Consider the following 20,057-nt stretch of genomic DNA (forward strand, 5'->3'; position numbering starts at 1 on the left):
AATTAGAGTTGTAAATGCAGCAACAGGATGTTAACCAGGCTTAGAGGCTACAAGAGATAACACGAGTTAACGGACCAACAACATCAAGGAAAAAAACCGGATTCGTTTCAGGTCAAACAGTTGCTTTAAGTCACTCACACATGGTGTACCGCCTGCGGTGCGTACACACCAAGCATGCACGTTTCAAAGTTTCAATCAACTTCTTTCACACGCAAGCTTTAAGAGAATAATAGCCTTCCTCTTCCGAAGCTTGATAAATAAGAGGCAACGTTACTTCAGCTTTGCGTCAAAGGCGAACCATATAACAAAATGACACCAGCCGCTGAAAATAAAAGTAGGCTGTACCGACCGGGGGCCCTTGACAGGCTGGTGTGACCGCGGGTCACTCCTCGCAGAGCGCCGGCGGAGCCCGTCTCCCGGGCTGCAGCCGAGAGCAGATCAGTCTGCAGGGGAGGGCAGAGCCCCAGAGGCGTGGCCATGTGCCCAAAGGATAGGGTTCATCTAATAAAATTTTCACATCACTTGAGCCCGTCACGTTTGTGTGTTTTTCTTTTTCCGTGAGCTCATCCAGTACCACATCACAAGTAACCAACAACGTGAACGGCCGGGCTGAGCTCTGAGTAATTGCTACAGCCGGTTGGATTGTTTTTTTTTGTTTGTATCCCGCCTGAGGCAACAACTAGGGCCACCGGCACTGTACGCGCAGGAGGACCCGCCGCCGCTGTTGGATTTTATCGGTTTCTTTTCACCGGGAACTGCTTATTGGAACCGACATGGCAGAGCCGGACGATATCCACCAGTTTGGGTTCATAGTGGACACGATCACGAGGGGGAAGGTAAGGCGCGCGCCCTGTTCCGGGCTCGGCTGACGCACCTGCGGGAGGCGCGAGGCTCCAGACTCCACCAGCTGGGTTTAATTCTGGGCTCCTGGCTGCAGAGAATGGGCCAGCTGGCGGTGGGTTGCAGATTGCAAGACAGCAGGGGCGGGGGTAGGCAGACGATTAGCAGCTAATACCCCCGGTTCTCTTTCTTCACTTTGTTCCCATCTCATACATGTGTGAAACTAACAGGATTTGCTTGGTCAGCACTTCCCCTTCAGGATGTTGCGTTTCGGTTTGACAGGGTGTTTTGTTTCTGTTTGGTTGTCATGCATCTCTCTTACCAAGTTATATAAAAATAAACTCTGAGAGCGCGACAACCTTCTCACTGTATTATTATCCGTGTGTTGTAGCTTAAGCCACGCCATTTCACTTGTTTGGAGAGTCTGTTTTGTGTTTGCTGGTAAACAACATTTAAAGTGTAGCAGTTCTCTGTGGCTGTTTTCCTCCGATCGCTTTTGAAAATAAACAGCGTCGATTTTAGATGGTCTCGCCACTGACTCTTGAAGCAGTACTGACAAATCTTAAAGGAAAATTATAGTTTACTTTTTGTTGTTTTACTTGTCATCCTCCATTTGCGCATATTGTTGTTTATTTGCTGTAATGCCATTACACCGATTTTCTTTCTCGTCCAAAACCTTAAATTATAGGAGGCCCCACCCGCTGTAGACACGCTAATAGTACCAAAAAGTCAGAGACCTAACCCCACCCATTTTACCCTACTCGAGGACGCAGAGTTCAAATCCCTTATAATGCAACTTTCCAATCTTAAGGAGAAAGCTACACACAAGGGAGGTAGGGAAGCCTCGGGGCGAGGAATAGACATTCAGAGTAATGGGATTATCTCAAGTAATCTGAGCATTATCTCCTCATTCCACTTTCCCGTCCACGTCATTGCATTAATGTGTGTATATATATATATCTATATCTATATATATATATATATATATATATATATATATATATATACACATTAATGCAATGTATATATATATATATATATATAGGGCATACAGCCCGATTTGCTGTGACACAGATGTGTATGTCTCATTCCACGAGGCAGACGTGTCCCTGTCTTTGAATGTGACCAGGTATTTCCTTACCCAAAAGATTGTAATCCTTAGAGATAGTAGATTTTACCCAAAGATTCAAGAGAGCGCTAACCCCTTACCAGGTGGACCAAACTTAGCAAACAGATTAGCACACTTATGGAAAGGAGAAACCCTATCCAGATACATGCACACAGCCCTGCAAACATCTAACGTGTGCTATGCTTTTTCTTCGGAAGAGACTAGAGGTGGATGGAACATTGGAAAAATAATTTAAGCTTCCTTGTGAAATTTGGAGCATGTTTTAGGGCTGAACCTTAAATCCAGATGGAGAACCATTCTGCCTGAAAAGATACAAAGGTAGGGAGCTTGAATGTCCCAAATCCCCTAATCTCCTGGCCAAGGTGATAGATGCCAGAAAAAAGGTTTTAAAAATTAGAAACTGAAGGGAAACCTTGTCCAAGGGTTCAAAAGGAGGTCACTGGAGCTCAGATAGAATCAAAGGCTGGTCACACAGAGGAGAATTTTCTCTTCCTCGAGGCAAGCCTAAAACAAATCTCGACTTCTTAAGATGGGAAGTAGAGGCCTGCACAGAGTGAACTTCGCCTCAATATTCTCTAGAGGCTCCAGTGGTTGTCTGTTGGATTTTGAAGGTGGAGGGAAACAATACTTAAACAAACGCTTATGAATGAATTGAAGGATTAATACTGGTTCTCATTCCCAAGAGACTAAATCTTTTCCCGTACACCATTTTTAAAAGTCGGCCCAATAATGACTGTAAGCCTTACATGTTCGAAAGCCAACCCCAGGAAGACCCAGATTCTGTCAATCTAATCATTCAACCTCCACACTGACAAGTGCATTCTCAGTAGAGACAAACGCCACAGAGGTAGAAAGTGAGACAGTTACACTGGAAGAATCCACTCCTGAATTGAGGACAGCTAATGAAGGATTGGGAATCACGATTTCTGGCACCACTCAGGTGATGCTCTGCGAGCATCTAATCAGACGAGCTGGAAATCTCAACATGACAGTAAGGCAGAAGGGAAGCAAAGAGAAGGCCCTTGGGCAAATTAGGACATTTAGCCCAGGCACTCTCTTTCTGACACTTCGAGTCAAGCCCATGGAGAAGACCACACCAGGTTACAGAATCTTTAGCATATCTGGTGGAACACAGATCAGGTCTGATCCAGCGGGCTATAGAAAATATATCATAAACTACGCTACCCAATTTCATAACCTATAAACAAAATTCTAAACTATACATGGACCCATTTATGAACCTGATATATTTTTGGGCCTACTGAATCAGGTGGTCAAATAAATCTATATACACATTATTTACAAACTATAAACATTTTATACATTTGCAGAAAGAATATAGTCATCAGAATAAAACCCAATCATTTAAATGACCACTATAGGCGACGTGATCTAGCTAAAGGTAACCTATACTTCTAAATAACCAAGACCAGCTTGTTTGTCAAAAGTAAGATTTTATTTTCTAAATTATGGTATATAAGTTGTAAGTTTTATAAATGAAATTTATTAGCAACAAAGCAAGCATGATAGTAAGAAATATGGAAAAATACAGTTTAAGCAATTGAATCAGTTTAAAGAAATTATATAAAGTTTAGCATTTCTAAAACCTATTTCCCTAACTGAGCTAAATAGACAGAAATTAAAGTAAAGTTCTTTGAGGATTCTTACGTGCTCCACGCAAAGTCCAGCAGCACATCACCCTCATCGGAAAGTCAGAAAGCAGCAGCCAGCCCAACCCTAAGGGCATGACTTTTTATACCTTTCTACGCTAACTAAACTAGCAAAGGAAAATTTTCAGAAATACTCGACGTCCCATTGGCTGAGAGTGACAAGTGACATGTCACCCGATTCTTAAAAAGTTCCACAAAATCATATCTTACAAAGACCATTGTCTCTTCCACGTGAAGCCAGAGGCTTCCTGCGATTGCAACTTTGTTTTAAGTCATCCTCGCAGCTTCCATAGTCTTTCAGTGCAACTTCCGCGGATGCCAAGTTAAGGACTGACAAAAAGTTCACTTTCGACCTTGGCCATGTCCGACAGAATGATGTCAGCTCATCAGTTTTTGCTTTGTGAATGCAGCTTCAATAAACGTTTTAATTCAGAATGGGCGTCTCGTGACTTTCTGCAGAAATTCAGATCAGCTTTTATTTTGCGGCTCAAATAGCTAGGCCTCAAAAGCAGGCAACTTATGATTTCTAGTATAAAACAAACACAAGAAAAGTATTAATGTAAGAAATAAAGTATATTCTGTATCCACCCCATGGTTTACTAAATAATTAACCCACCCGATTAATCAAATGTTACCTAGCCATTGCAAACAAATAAAGCAGCGTTTATATTTACCAGTCTCCGTTTTTCTATGAGACCCATATGCACCTAGAATAGTAGAAATGACATCACACAGACAAGAAAAAGCAAAAAGCACATGCTTATTTTAAATATGCAGCAGTTAGTAATGACAAAAACGAAAACAATAAATTATTTTATTATTTTGCACGAACAAAAAGATGCAACATTTATGCACGTTTATGAGCACACATGTTAGTCCCCCCACGTGTAAAGTTTAATCTAGGTTGTATTAGCACGACATATCACAAATCATTAATAATTTTATTCATGTTATGGAAATGTGACTTTGCGAGTTTAAACAAAATTTTGTTTTCTATCTCGCTCCATCAACTCCCTCATCTGGTGATTAACAAATCACCACACCAGCACTCAAAATTTTGGTAAAATTAAATTTATAAGAAATCGATTCAAATTCAATTGTATTAGTAAACCTAAAAGTCTGTTTCAGCATAATCCTTGCAATTAACATGACGCTCTCTATGTAACTCTTGCAACTCAATCTCCCTTTCCTCTTCTTTTCTGAGTTTATAAATTCTCTTCTTTTCTCTTAAATGCTTCTTTCTTTTATGCAACAGACAACCTATTTTAGTCAAAATAAAAATGAATACTATTATAATCAAAGGTGCCAGAATCTTGCCAAGAATTGAACTTCCGATATTATGAAACCAGTTTTTAATTGCTTGAAACCTATTTGAAAGTTTCCCAGTAAAATCTTCTTCTTCTAAAGGAATTATTTCAGAATGCATTTGTGTAATATTCTTAATATACATTTCAATATTTTTACTTTCATCCGGTATATATGTACAGCAATGTTGGACATGTAAAATGCCACAGACTCCTCCCTCCTTTGCTAGGAGTATGTCTAAAGCAAGACGGTCTTGAATTACCATGGATCTAATTGCAATAACTTCAACATTCACTAATTGAAATCCATCAGCAGTGTCAGTTGATAATCTATCAACTATAGTGGACAATTTTCTGATTCTCCCTGCATTTAGGGTTATACCAACAAAAGGTATTACAGCTTGGAAAATATCTCCCAGAACTTCAGTAAAAGTTTCTCTTTTAGCTCTATTTACATAATTATGAATTTTAAATAATCCTTCTGAATCTCTGTCAACATGAAACACTTTAGGAAAAACAATTCCCACATAACAAGTTCCATACCAATGGTCTGGAAGGTTGTAGTAGGCTTTGTCACCACAAACAAAATAAATTCCAGGAAAGATAGGATCTTTTCCACCTTTAAATCCCCAACCTCCCAAAATCTGATAAGTATCTTCACAGTTGCTTGCACCTACAAAATAATTATCAAAAAGTGTGTTATCTCTTCTAATGCAAAGCTTTCCACTAACAGGTTTGTCTATGTGAATTGCAATATTTTCAAGCATTTTGCCATTTAGTTTCTCATCCTCTTTTTGCCAGAATGATGACTTAGTCTGCTTGACTAATTCATTTCTCTTATAAATTGCTCTTCTCTCCTCAACCATATTCAAAAATTTCTTCCCTTCAGCACTTAATTTACATGTTAGATTATTCTTGTAAGCATACTCATAAGTGAGTTCGTTAGTAACAAGGAAATATTCTCTTAATTGTTTAGCTTTCTTATGCTTATTTAAAGCATTATCAATCTTGACATTAGCAAAAATCTCATCATAATTTGAATAGTAATATTCTAAACGACCAGTTTGATAAAATAAACTAGTTAATACACTACATGTAACAGCATAAGTGAGAGGAAGCATATTATATGTTACTCCCTCAGAAACAGAAGCGGGCAACTTAACGCATACATAACAATCCTTTGCATCCATTACCTTTACATATTCACTCAAAAGCTTTGTGAAAGTATTGCTTGAAAAATCACCTATTGATTTATCTTGATGAATGTTAGGCTGATGATCAATTACTTTTGCAGATGCACTATGTTTAGTTTGGCTAACCAGAGCTTTGCTTGTTAAATTAACTTTGTGTAATTCTCTATTCATTTCTAAAGGTATAATCACAGCTAGTACCAACCAGAGCAGAACTAAAATGAGCAGACACACCAGAGTCATCTTACAGCATCTTTTAAAAACAGAGCATTTTGAAGTGCTCTCCTTAATGTAAGGCATTTTTAGGTTAGTTTTAGCCTCAAAAATAAAATAAAAATTAAAAATAAATTTTAAAATTTATATACACCCCCCTTTTAAAATATTTTCCTTTTTATAACCCTAAACAAGATTTCTTCGACCTTATGTCATACATAAGTTTTCTTCTATTAGACAGTTTTCTTCGACCTTGTGTCAACTAACAGGATTTCTTCAGCCTTATGCCAATTTAATAAATTTGTACTTCAATCATTGTCACTAATTTCTTGGATTTCGTTTTCTTCTTCACTACTATCATATATGTCTATAACAGGTGGAATTACTAAGTAAGTCCACTCAGGAGACTTGTATTTCTGGTTTGGTCTAATTATTCTCTTCCCTTTTCTTGATATCACTTCTATTTTCCTTCCAACTCCAACCTCTTTTCCAGGACTCTTTTGACTACTGATTTCTTCAACTTGTTCTATTGGCTTTTTAATCAATCTGACTCTCAATCTTCCACCAGGCCAGTAGTCTGCTTTTCTCACGTACTTTTTCTTTGGTTCAGAATTATTCGATTCTGATTTCCAAGTCCTTTTCTTTCTGTTTTCACTTCCACCTTCCACGTCACTTTCCTCAGTTTCGTAGTCTGAAATTTCAATTGACTCAGGAACTTCTCTATTCGGCAATTTCACTCCTTCAGGAACTTCACTTTGTCTTCCATCACTGGTACTCGGTAATTCGTTCTCCTCCTCTTCCTCAATTACCTCTAGCTTCCCAGATTTCGGATTTTTGTTCCTTACTTCAGAGCTTGTTCTCTGCCTTTCGATACTCTCCTGGTCTGAAACTTCTTTTGGTTCAGCTTCTCTGTCTTCAACATAGACAACCGAATCCTCAGTTATCTTTCCTTTTAGCAGATTCTCTTCACCTTCAGAATCTATTTCAATTATTTCTAAGTCTTTTCTTGTCAGATTTCCATTCACTGGCACAGTTTCCAGATGTCGACTTTCTTGTCGATCTTCAGAATCTGGAATTACTTCACCTTCTGTTCTGTCTTCTGCTTCAGAATCGGAGTCATCTGTGGTATCACTTTCAACATCAGAACTCTCAGGAGTTGGTATTGGAATAGTATGACTTGGATGAATCCAACGCTTCAATCCTCTGCACTTTACAGCATTAGTAGTGATCAAGATTACCTGCCTAGGTTTCTGCCATCTAGGAGATAGACAATTCCTCCTCCGATGTACTTTCGTTCTGACCCAGTCTCCAGGTCTCAGATCATGTGTCAAAACTTTGTCATTTGATTGTGCTTCAGTTCCCACCTGATTAGACACAGAAGTTACCATATCAGATAACCTTTTACAGTAATCCAAAATTGCACTGTCATTTATGCTCAACAGTTTACCTACAGGTACAAAAGCTTGCCTCATAACTCTTCCCATCAAAATTTCATGAGGACTCAAACCTGTCTTTTTATCTGGTGTACTTCTTATTGACATCAAAACAAGTGGAAGAGCATCAGTCCACTTAACTCCTGTCTCTAGACACATTTTCCCAATTCTGTTTTTGATAGTTCCATTTATTTGTTCAACTACACCTGATGCCTCTGGTCTGTATGCACAGTGTATTTTCTGCTCAATACTCATAGCTTCGCAAATTAATTTCAACAGTTTGTTATCAAAATGACTTCCTCCATCACTCTCAATAGTGACTGGAAAACCGTACCTTGGGATGATTTCTCTGAGCATTAGTTTTGCTACTGTAATTGAATCACAATGTCTTGTAGGAAAAGCTTCTACCCACCTTGAGAACAAGCATACAATTACAAGTACATATTTCAAACAGTTGTGTAATGGCATTTCAATGAAATCTATTTGTAACCTGGTGAAGGGACCACCTTCTCGACCAATTATTCCTGTCCCCACCACTGATTTTCTGTTAGGATTCATTTGTTGGCATGATAAACACCTTTGACAAAAACATTCTGCAATGGTTCTAAATTTGGTATTGAACCATGTTTCTTTAAACAGTCTGACAACTCTTATATCTTTTGATACTTCACATGCACGAATTAAAGCAATCAATTCAGCTACTTGAGCTGAACGAACTCCTTCAAGACATGATGCTTCTTTAATATTTTCAACTGTACAAACTGAGTATGAAGCTTTCAAGACACCACCTTCGGATCTTAAGCATGAGCCATCTACAAAGTAGACAAAATCCGATTCAGGCAAAGGTCTGTCTTTGATGTCTTTTCTTGGTTTTGTGCAGAATTCCATGACATCTAAACATTCATGTTCTGTCTCAATGTCATTAACGATTTCTGAATCAGGCAGTAATGTAGAAGGATTCAGATTCAAACATCTTGAAATCGAAACATTATCTGCTCCTAGTATGATTTTCTCATACTTTGTCAATCTGCTACTTGTTAAATGTTGAGTCTTACCTCTTGTCAGTAATATTTCAACTGAATGAGGCACAAAAACTTTTACAGGAAATCCCATAATGATTCCTTCACTTTGTTCAAGACTAATACTTGTAGCTGCAACTGCTTTTAAACAACCTGGTAATGCTTTTGCAATTGGATCAAGAACTGCAGAGAAATATGCAATAGGTTTCTTTAGGTTTCCATGTCTCTGAATTAACACAGATAATGCACATCCTTCTCTCTCACTGCAATACAGTTCAAAATCTTTCTCATAATTTGGCATACCCAAAGCAGGAGCTTGGCATAAGCTCTTTTTCAGGTTCTCAAAAGATTCCATCTCAACATCATTGAGAATAATTGGATCTTTTACATCTGATTTGGTCAGTCTTTGTAGTGGTTTTGCAATTACTGAAAATCCACTTATCCATTGTCGACAGTAACCTACCATTCCCAGGAACATTCTGACCTGTCTTTGTGTTCTTGGCGGTAACATTGCTTGAATCATTTTTATTCTCTCTATTGTTACTTGTCTTTTTCCTTTTGCAATTCTGTGACCAAGATATTTCACTTCCTGTTTGCAAAACTGTAGTTTTGCTGGGGACACTTTATGTCCTTCTTCTGCAAGGCGATTTAACAGAATTATTGTGTCTGTTACACAATTTTCTCTTGTCTTAGCAGCTATTAACAAATCATCAATATACTGCACCAGCGTAGACCTACCTGGTAAGTCTAAATCTTCTAATGATCTTTTTAACAGTTCGTTAAAGATTGAAGGACTTTCTGTATAGCCCTGAGGGATTCTTGTCCATCCAAGGGTCTTACCTTGGAATCTGAAAGCAAAGATTTCATAACTGTCTGGGTGTAGAGGAACAGTAAAGAATGCATTGCAAAGGTCAATGACTGTGTACCATTCAGCATCATATGGAATCTGAAATAGAATCACTGCTGGATTTGGAACCACAGGACAACATGGAATAACAATTTGATTAACCTTTCTCAAATCTTGTACGATCCTAAATGTTCCGTTAGCCTTTTTAACTCCCATAATTGGTGAATTACAAGAGCTACTCTTCATTTCTTCCAATACACCTTGCTTGATTAATTTTTCAATAACAGGTGTAATACCTTCGATTGTCTCTGTTTTCATTTTATACTGTGGAGTGTTTGGAAATTCTATTCCTTGCTTCAATGCAATTTTAACAGGATCTACGTTTTTCATCAGACCCATCTCATTCCCAGTAAAATCCCATATTTCAGATTTCACTGTTTCTTTTAGCTCTTCAGGTAAATCTTTTTCTTCAAATGCAGGAAACAATTTTGTTTCTTCTGCTTCCATCATCATCATTGTCATTCTGTACAAACCATCTTCCTCCATTGTTTGTAATTCAACTCCTTCAGGAGAACAATATATTCTGCAATTCATTTTACATAGTATGTCTCTACCTAATAGATTTACTGGACTACTATTACAAACCACAAATCTGTGTTTGTCTCTGTAATTTCCAATTTCAACTGGTACTGGATCAGTTAAATCTGTTTTAATTTGCTGATTACTTACTCCGACAACTTGGATAGTATCCCCAGAGAGAGGTAGGTTTTCAATTTCCACTGATCTAACAGTAGAACGGGTAGCACCAGTGTCCACTAGAAAAGTGATGTCTACATCATTAACTTTCCCGTTTACATAAGGACCAGACTGGTCAACCTCAAGAGTGGCTCCAACAACACACTCTTCCTCCTCTCTCGGGCACCGTCAGCAATAATCATCAGAATCACTATCTTGGCTTTCTGTTAATAAAAATTGTTGTGAAGCATTTTGCATTTGAACCCTTTGCTGCTTTTGCTGTTTTTGTGGTTTTATTACCTGTTCACATCCCTGAAATCCCACGTTTGGATTATATTTTTGAACTCCCCCACAATTCGGAAAAGGTGGTTGTGGCAAATGGTCCTGACGATTATTCACCTGTTGTTGTTGCTGTTGTTGTAATTGTCGCTGAATATTAAATTCATTTAACCCCTGTTGCATCTGTAGCTGTTGCTGCACGTTAACACCATTCTGCATCTGTGGATTCAATAAGGGATTCTTTAAGTTTCTAGGAGGATGAGGACACTCGTCCCTCCAATGTCCAATTTCGCCACAATTAAAACAAGGTAATCTTTGTTTCAGCTCTTCTATTTTTGGGCTAAATTTCTTTTGGAAATTATTACCTTTAAACTTTCCTTGTATCTGGTTCGTATTTCCAGTTTGAACAAAATTAGTGTTCTTATTTCCCATGCTGGCAATCTGTTGCTCAGCCACTTTTACCTGTGCCCACATGGCTTTCTCCTTTAGCTTCTTCTGTTTTACTTCTAATTCATCGCTACAATATTTTGCCTTTCTCAGAATATCATCAATAGATAGTGCTTGCCATCCGACAATACTAGTTCTGATCATTTCTCCAATTTCAGGTTTTAGACCATAAACAAATCTATAGATAAAATGACTCATGTCTTTCTCATCTAATTTTTCATAACCACTGTATTGTTTAAAGATTAACAGTAGTCTTTCATAAAAAGAATGAACTGATTCTTTTGTTTCCTGCTCTGTTCTCTCTATTTTAACCCAATCAACTTCTTTGGGTGGAATTTTGTTTTTCATCCAAACAATTACTTTCTCGTAAAAATCCATTACAAGTGGATTTGGGGCACCTGTTTCTTTGATTCGCTCAGGTTCTGTTTTTGGCCAACTAATAGATATTTTACATTCTGTCCAAAGATCAGATGCAACAACAATGTCAAAAAATCCATCCAAATCAATCCACAGAACTTTTGACACTTTGATAAATCTATCGACTTGCCTGTACCACTCAACAGGTTTCTCTCTTAATTTTGGAAAGTCATTTGTGAATAACAGAATGTCCTGTCTCGACCATGGGACATGAACATATCCTCCACCTGCAACTTCTCTCATTGGAAATTGTTTTGACATTCTTTCTAATCTTTCATCTTCCTTCCTTTTAGTCCATTTCACTCTCCATTTGTTCAGTTCTCCTAGCTTTTTGATATAGACAATTAAATCTTTAATGTGAACTATTCTTCCCATTGAGTTCAAACTCTCAATGTCGCTTTCTGAGAAATCTAATCTGTAATGTTTTGCAAAATTCTTTTGTTTACTCACATCGATTTCAAGTTCTGCAGCTAGATCCTCTAATTGATCATATTTATTTTTCGTTTTCCATTGAATGCTTTTGCAAATGAATAGTAGTTCATCATCCCGATAGTAATTTAAACTATCTGGGCCAATTGTTCCAATTATTAATTCTTCAATATTTGCTTTTAATTTGGCCACATCAAGCTTTGGTGTAGTTACCCTGACTTCAGGACTTCCTACATCTGACATAGCACCCATTGGTGTTTTTGGAGATAAATCCTCATTAAAGGTTAAATCAGGCATTCTCGATCTAGAAGTGTTTAATTCAGTCAAGTCTGAATAAAATTTTTCAGCAGGCTTTTGAATTTCTGTATTTAAAGGAATAGTTAATCCAGTTTTGTTTGTATTTCTTTGATCAAATACAGGTTGAACAGGACCTATTGTTACTGGAACTGTAACAGCTTCCATGCCTTTTGTCATTCTTTTAATTAATTCTTCTTTAGACCTTAAGTATTCATTATAATCATCCTCATCAACATTTCTTGTCTCTCTTGTATAATCTTTTGGAGGTTCCCTTGCTCTTGGAGTCATTGAAAAATGTCTACCCTCATTTCGAGCATTCTCAAATTCTGGTCTTCTAGGAGTTTCAGTGATTTCACAATTATTTGGATAAAGTTTAGGAGCTTCACTAATTGGAGGTGCACTCGGTGAAGTTTCAGTAGAAACCACCGGAGTAGACCATGATCTAGGAGGTCTCAAAGGCTGATTAGGCTGTTTATTTCTAGCAGTTGTATATATTTCTTCCATAACTGCATCCTCAGATTCACTTTCCATAGATTTTCCTGTAGGGGAACCCATTACCATTTCATGAATTAAATACAATCCTTCACTCATGTTTCCCTGTCTCCACATTCGTAATCTATCTTCATGAGTTTCTCTTTTCCATGATGGATTTTTAGAAGGTCTTTTAATTCCACTAGCTTCTCTTTGTAACTGATACATCTCATCTTCCCACTCAACTAAAGCTTCAAATTGAGTTGGTCTCGGTTTAGGAACAAGAGCATTCATTTTCTCTCGTAAGTTTCTTAAAACTCTTACATTAAATGAACCATCATCAGGCCAAGCCAAAACACCATCGTTTTTAGTATAACGCTTCCAACTGTCGAACCATAAGACAGTATGATATCCGTATTCACCTTCCATGTACGCTGCAGGTGTTTTATACTTATGAAGTAGTTTACCACCTCGCCTTTCGATTTTCTTGTCAGGTGAAAATAAATTCTTAAATTTTTGAAATAATGTTGTCTTTTTCTCAACATGTTTAAAATGATAACTCATTTTCAAAAGTAAAATTTATTTCACAAAATCGTTCGTAAAATATTTCCGGGATGTTCCGCAAAACAACCAATCCGTGCGCGAAACACACCAACAAGCCAATGGCAGTTGAGCTACGTCAGTTTCCTGCTCAACCAATAATTTTGGAGATTTTCCTAAGGACCAATCAGCTCACAGGCCGTCAGAGACTCAGGAGCCAATCAGAATACACCTTGTGACGTAGGTCACCCAATCCCAGCGCGGCTCTGTGACGTACACAGCAGCTGCGGTTTCTCGTTTCTCTCTCCTGGCGCTTACCCCTCCTTCACAAAATCTTTTCACAGCGCCATTTTAAGAACACTTTTCAGTGTAAATTAATTCTTAACAATGACTTATAAAGACAACATCTGTTCGTTTCACTAATTAGGATAGTTTACACACATTCAAGTATCCACACTTCGGAATAGACGGCGCTATTCACACTAAGGATAATATTCAATTGTCAGTAGAGTAACCTTACCCCACCCTTCTAACACGTATAATTATGAACTCGCTTTGCTCTGAACCCACCGCGAAGTGAAAGTTCTAAGAGTTCCACTTGAACATAAAATACAACTCAAACTCGCACTTTTACACGGAAAATTCCCTAAATTCAAACACACACGAAATCCGTACAGGACTCTCACCTGTTTATAGAAATCATGCACCGTTAGCAAAATAACGACGTTATCCGTACAGGGCTCTCACCTGTTTATAGATATGAAACATGTACCCGTACAGGACTCTAACCTGTTTATAGATAATCATGCACCGACGTAAAATTTTACCCTTCACTCAAGCTCGGATATAACTAATACTCTCATCACAGTGAGTTTTATGGAAGGCGCTTTGTCCCTATTCTCATGCTGCTTTGATTTCTTAGAAAATCCTCACTATACAAGATTCAGACCTAGCCCTAAAACTGTGCTGCTCGGCGACAACACTATGGTACACGGCGATACCTCTTGTGATACTCGGCGATATCACTACAAACGAACAGATGGCTTGCGTGACTAATTTCTCGCCACACAATCTATACCGGTATAGCTTACAGATAGGCACGAAAAACGAACTTAACAAGTGTTAAAACATTAATCCTATTTTCATACCATGACGCAATCCTTAGCAACCAACATGTTACCTTGGTTACCGCTTAGCAACCATCAATTTCTGCTACCAGATAATTGATCCAGCGGGCTATAGAAAATATATCATAAACTACGCTACCCAATTTCATAACCTATAAACAAAATTCTAAACTATACATGGACCCATTTATGAACCTGATATATTTTTGGGCCTACTGAATCAGGTGGTCAAATAAATCTATATACACATTATTTACAAACTATAAACATTTTATACATTTGCAGAAAGAATATAGTCATCAGAATAAAACCCAATCATTTAAATGACCACTATAGGCGACGTGATCTAGCTAAAGGTAACCTATACTTCTAAATAACCAAGACCAGCTTGTTTGTCAAAAGTAAGATTTTATTTTCTAAATTATGGTATATAAGTTGTAAGTTTTATAAATGAAATTTATTAGCAACAAAGCAAGCATGATAGTAAGAAATATGGAAAAATACAGTTTAAGCAATTGAATCAGTTTAAAGAAATTATATAAAGTTTAGCATTTCTAAAACCTATTTCCCTAACTGAGCTAAATAGACAGAAATTAAAGTAAAGTTCTTTGAGGATTCTTACGTGCTCCACGCAAAGTCCAGCAGCACATCACCCTCATCGGAAAGTCAGAAAGCAGCAGCCAGCCCAACCCTAAGGGCATGACTTTTTATACCTTTCTACGCTAACTAAACTAGCAAAGGAAAATTTTCAGAAATACTCGACGTCCCATTGGCTGAGAGTGACAAGTGACATGTCACCCGATTCTTAAAAAGTTCCACAAAATCATATCTTACAAAGACCATTGTCTCTTCCACGTGAAGCCAGAGGCTTCCTGCGATTGCAACTTTGTTTTAAGTCATCCTCGCAGCTTCCATAGTCTTTCAGTGCAACTTCCGCGGATGCCAAGTTAAGGACTGACAAAAAGTTCACTTTCGACCTTGGCCATGTCCGACAGAATGATGTCAGCTCATCAGTTTTTGCTTTGTGAATGCAGCTTCAATAAACGTTTTAATTCAGAATGGGCGTCTCGTGACTTTCTGCAGAAATTCAGATCAGCTTTTATTTTGCGGCTCAAATAGCTAGGCCTCAAAAGCAGGCAACTTATGATTTCTAGTATAAAACAAACACAAGAAAAGTATTAATGTAAGAAATAAAGTATATTCTGTATCCACCCCATGGTTTACTAAATAATTAACCCACCCGATTAATCAAATGTTACCTAGCCATTGCAAACAAATAAAGCAGCGTTTATATTTACCAGTCTCCGTTTTTCTATGAGACCCATATGCACCTAGAATAGTAGAAATGACATCACACAGACAAGAAAAAGCAAAAAGCACATGCTTATTTTAAATATGCAGCAGTTAGTAATGACAAAAACGAAAACAATAAATTATTTTATTATTTTGCACGAACAAAAAGATGCAACATTTATGCACGTTTATGAGCACACATGTTAGTCCCCCCACGTGTAAAGTTTAATCTAGGTTGTATTAGCACGACATATCACAAATCATTAATAATTTTATTCATGTTATGGAAATGTGACTTTGCGAGTTTAAACAAAATTTTGTTTTCTATCTCGCTCCATCAACTCCAACCAAAACTCCAGCGATGAGCCGAACTCTAGACTTGTTTCCATTTTCACATTGTCTATCTCCATGATCCAGAGTGATGACCATCCTAACTGGTGGTCATCTGCTCACTATAGGGTCTGGACAGATCCCTGCATGTCTTGGTTCACAGAGGCTTTGATTGTTGTGATGTCTGTTTGTAGGATCACCGCCTTGGACCAAGATGACAAATGTCTTTCAGACATGGAGAACCGCAGACATCCTCTTCCAGTGGGAGTAATGACCCAGCTGTGTCTGGAATTGAGCCCTGATAAACTGAAGGTCATTGCTGGATTCAATGTAGAATTTTTCAGGTTGATTATCAAGCCCAAGAAAGACAGGAGATTGCGAACCAACTCCATTTCTATTATAGACTGGCATCTTGACGTGAATGAATCAGCCAGTCATCCAAATACGGATGTGAAGTTACCCCTTTGTGGAGTAAGTAGGCCACTATAGGAGCCTCTAACTTTGAAAAGACTCCTGAGACTGCTTTCAGTCTGAAAGGAAGAACCTCAAACTGGAAATGATAGTTCCACCTAGATGTATGGATAGCAAACCACTTTAATGAGGGAGGCAAATGGGGATGAAAATAGGCACCTTTCAAGTCGAAAGCTGGCAGATACTCACCGCTAGTCCAAATGGATAATTAGCCGAAAAGTATCTATTTTTAAGTGGATACTCTTTACCAACAAATTAACCTTTAGATTTATGATGAGGCGTAAGCGTACTGACCTTTCTGGAACCAGAAAAACTTGAAAGAAAACTCCTTCCCTTGAGAACAGGAACAATGGCATGTTTATCCAATAGGACTTTGATCCCTGTTAGCAGAGCCTCCTGTTTCTGCACTGAGTAGGCCCAAGCGGTCAAAAAATGCCAACATCTAGAAGAGGTGTAGGGAATTCACTCCTGTAACCCCTCCCCCCCAAATCAATGTTTAAATTACAGGCATCTGAAACAACTTCTTTCCACTTGACCAAATATAATTTGAGCGTCTCATGTACTTGAGAAGCTAGGGCTGATTCCAGAAGACTATAGCTGTTTAGACCGATAAGGCTTGGTTGAGGAATCTGAAGGACCTTTTCAGGAATCACCCCAATTATTACACATTAAATGACTGACTATCTTGCTAGGAATCTCCAACAGGTGATAGTGTTGAAAATAAGCTTTTGACTTGAAGGAGGATTTAGAAAAGTTTGAACCACTTCTGCCAGAAGAATAGGGTAAGGTATGCTTCCTTTTCTTTCCCCCCCCCCATCTTTATTTATTTTCCAATTCTACAACATAACAATAATGTGTCCAACATAATAGTATGTTCATACTTGTAGTTGTAACACCAGCTGGCAGTATGTGCATAACAAAGAATGAGAGAGGAACCATCGCTATCATAGAGGGCTTACTCCCCTCTGCCTCCCCATCTTCCATCTCTTGTCAGTCGGTCAATCAATCAATCATTTGTAAAGTGCACTACATACCCGCGAGGGTCTGAAGGCGCTGGTAGGGAGGGGAGGAGGAGGCGCTACTGATCGAACAGCCAGCTCTTGAGTATCCTCCTGAAGGTCAGCAGGTCTTGGGTCTGTTGTAGGCTCCGTGGGAGGGTGTTCTATGTCTTGGCGGCAAGGTGGGAGAAGGATCTCTAAATAGGCCTAGGTTTGAGTTACATCTGTCATTGACAGGGATGCCCCTTTGAAGCTTGAGCAGTTAGTGGCCACATCCCCCAGGCTGTGCTGGGAAGAGGCCACACCTCCTCCCAGCCAAAGACATTTTGTTCCCTTTCCTGGGAGCCATTCACACCTTCCACCAGGCTGCCAGGTGACATTTGGTGATTAACGTTGAAAAGACTTCCAGAGACCTTAGACAAAAAAATGACCACGCAAAAAGAGCATTTTCTTACAAGCAAGTAGTTTCATAAAGGTCTCCGATATTAAGGCCTTTAGCTGTGATTCTGAGACATTGTCGACCCCTTCCTCGCTATCCAATAAATATATCCGTTAAGTTGTGTTCTCTCTTATTCTTTTGGAGGTGTGCTTGCCCTCCATACTAATACAGGCAATTCATTCCTTTCAAGAAGAGTAAAAATGGTCTAAATGGGCTCCCAAAACAACCAGTACCGCAGAAGAGATTCAAGCTTCCTCTTACTGGACAGTCCAGTTAGGGTATGTTCCTATGCCAACAATCAACAAACGGGCAAGATGAATTAACTCTAAACAACACTCATCTTTAATCCCGAGCTGCTTAAAACAGGACTTTCACTGCATCTCACTTTGTAGGCGGGCCGCCACTTCCTGATTGTGCCACTTTGATCCTACATTTCATGAGCTGAACAATGCGTTAGCAGCCCATCCCAGGCTGCCACTCGTGAGCCTGATGAGTCTGAGAGCAAACTACCACCCATTTCTTTCAAATCCATCAAGTGGAAGGGGGGCATCCACGAAGTGGCTGCTTGCTGAGGTGCCCAACATCAGAAGCAGCAGGGCTCTAAGCGCTGGTACTCCGTAATCCACTGGCAACACCTGCCCAGCCTGGACCTGGCAGCAGACTCTCAGCACCAACACCACGAGTCCTGAATGTGAGTGGCAAAACTGCTATATAGTCAGCAAGACCTCGAATCTAGGTAGTGTCTGCAAAACAAGCAAATCAAGCATTTGCAATGCAATAGGTCTCGCATTTATGAAACTCACGTAAATGCAAGACGTATTGCATTGCAAATGCTTGTTTGTAAAAGCGCCCATTCTGTGCTTTCACTTTAATGTCGTCCACGACCATTTATTGGAAGAGACATGTCTAAAAAAAGAGGCGTGGCCGCCATTAAAGTGAAGGCACGGTATGGGGCGCTTTTACAAAAAAAGGCATTTGTCAACTAGACAAAGAAATGCTTTTTTTTGGTAAAAAGCGCTCTATGCCCCGGTTTCACTTTAATGATGGCCACGCCCATTTCCTTAGATGCAGCTCATCTAAGGTAAGGGGCGCAGCCGCCATTAAAGAAAAAGTGCAGCATAGGGCAGGAGAACCATTTAAGCAAATCATGCTCGTAGGCTGTAAATAAAGCCTACCGAGTAACCTCACATGTAACAGGGGTATCCTCATGGGAGGTTATAAAATGAGACAAGGTGGTACTAAGGAGGGAGTACTAAGCCTATTGACCAATGAAAAGCAACAGTTTCCAAAGGAGAATGACACAAGCCAATAAAAAAGTATGGGCGGAGTGCCAACCCCATACCTGAAGACAACATGCCGTGCAGAGCAGCGCACGCGCAGCCCAGGCTCGACCTAAAAAACAGGAAGGGATTTGAGCTACATGCCCTTATGTAGGGTATTACGGAAGGGGTTTGTGTCTGCAGGCAGGCAAAGCCTCTTCCAATTTAAGGATTGAAACGAGGAAGTAAAATGAGTAAGTAATGGAGTATGCACACCTTTTTTGCTTTGGCCACACCCTAATAATCATAGAACAAATATGTGCTCTTTGAACCAGTGCATTTCTCCACTCCCTTCCTTCATGAGGCTGTTACTTCAGTGCCACTGGTGTACAGTGGTAATTTGTTTTAGTAGTTATGCACGTACCATTGTGAAGGGCTCTCATCAAATACAAACTAGCTGCGCACCTCTAATAACAGCAGAGTTTTGACCCAAACAGCTAGGCCATGACCCTCCCTCCCCAGCTTTTGTTAGTGAAGTGCAACCCGAGTCTCAAGCCACAGCCTGAACAAAGTGGGTCTACATCAGGACCTACCTATCCCAGTCAGGTAGATTCCCCAAAGAACCACAGTGGTGGGAATGTTAAATATGGTTGCCTTATTGCTCTTTGTCAGAAGACATCCCTCCTTGGGCCTTTCTTCTATAATTAAAAACAGATATTAAAACCTGCCCCGATGGTTCCCTAAATTCATTACCTTAAGAAATCACTGATTTCAATGTCCACAATGAGTGCTAGAACGAGAGAATCCAGAACAGTGATGCAATGCTCTTAGTTTCCCCACATCTTACCTCTTTATTACATGGTCTCTGTGTCCCTGTCCT

The 20,057-nt window shown here is 39.1% G+C and overlaps 1 protein-coding gene across 1 annotated transcript in view; it reads left to right on the forward strand.

The window, feature by feature from the left end:
- The first annotated feature begins 493 nt into the window (after window positions 1-493).
- Window positions 494-20,057, forward strand: part of TRIM36 (tripartite motif containing 36) — a 538,470-nt gene continuing 518,906 nt past the window's right edge. The window contains exon 1 of the mRNA XM_078675525.1: window positions 494-836. Within this exon, the coding sequence (XP_078531651.1) occupies window positions 774-836 (63 nt within the window). The 5' untranslated portion in view covers window positions 494-773. The remainder of the gene's footprint in view (window positions 837-20,057) is intronic.

This window comes from Lissotriton helveticus, chromosome 2_1 (genome assembly GCF_964261635.1).
Source record: "Lissotriton helveticus chromosome 2_1, aLisHel1.1, whole genome shotgun sequence".
NCBI lineage: Eukaryota > Metazoa > Chordata > Amphibia > Caudata > Salamandridae > Lissotriton > Lissotriton helveticus.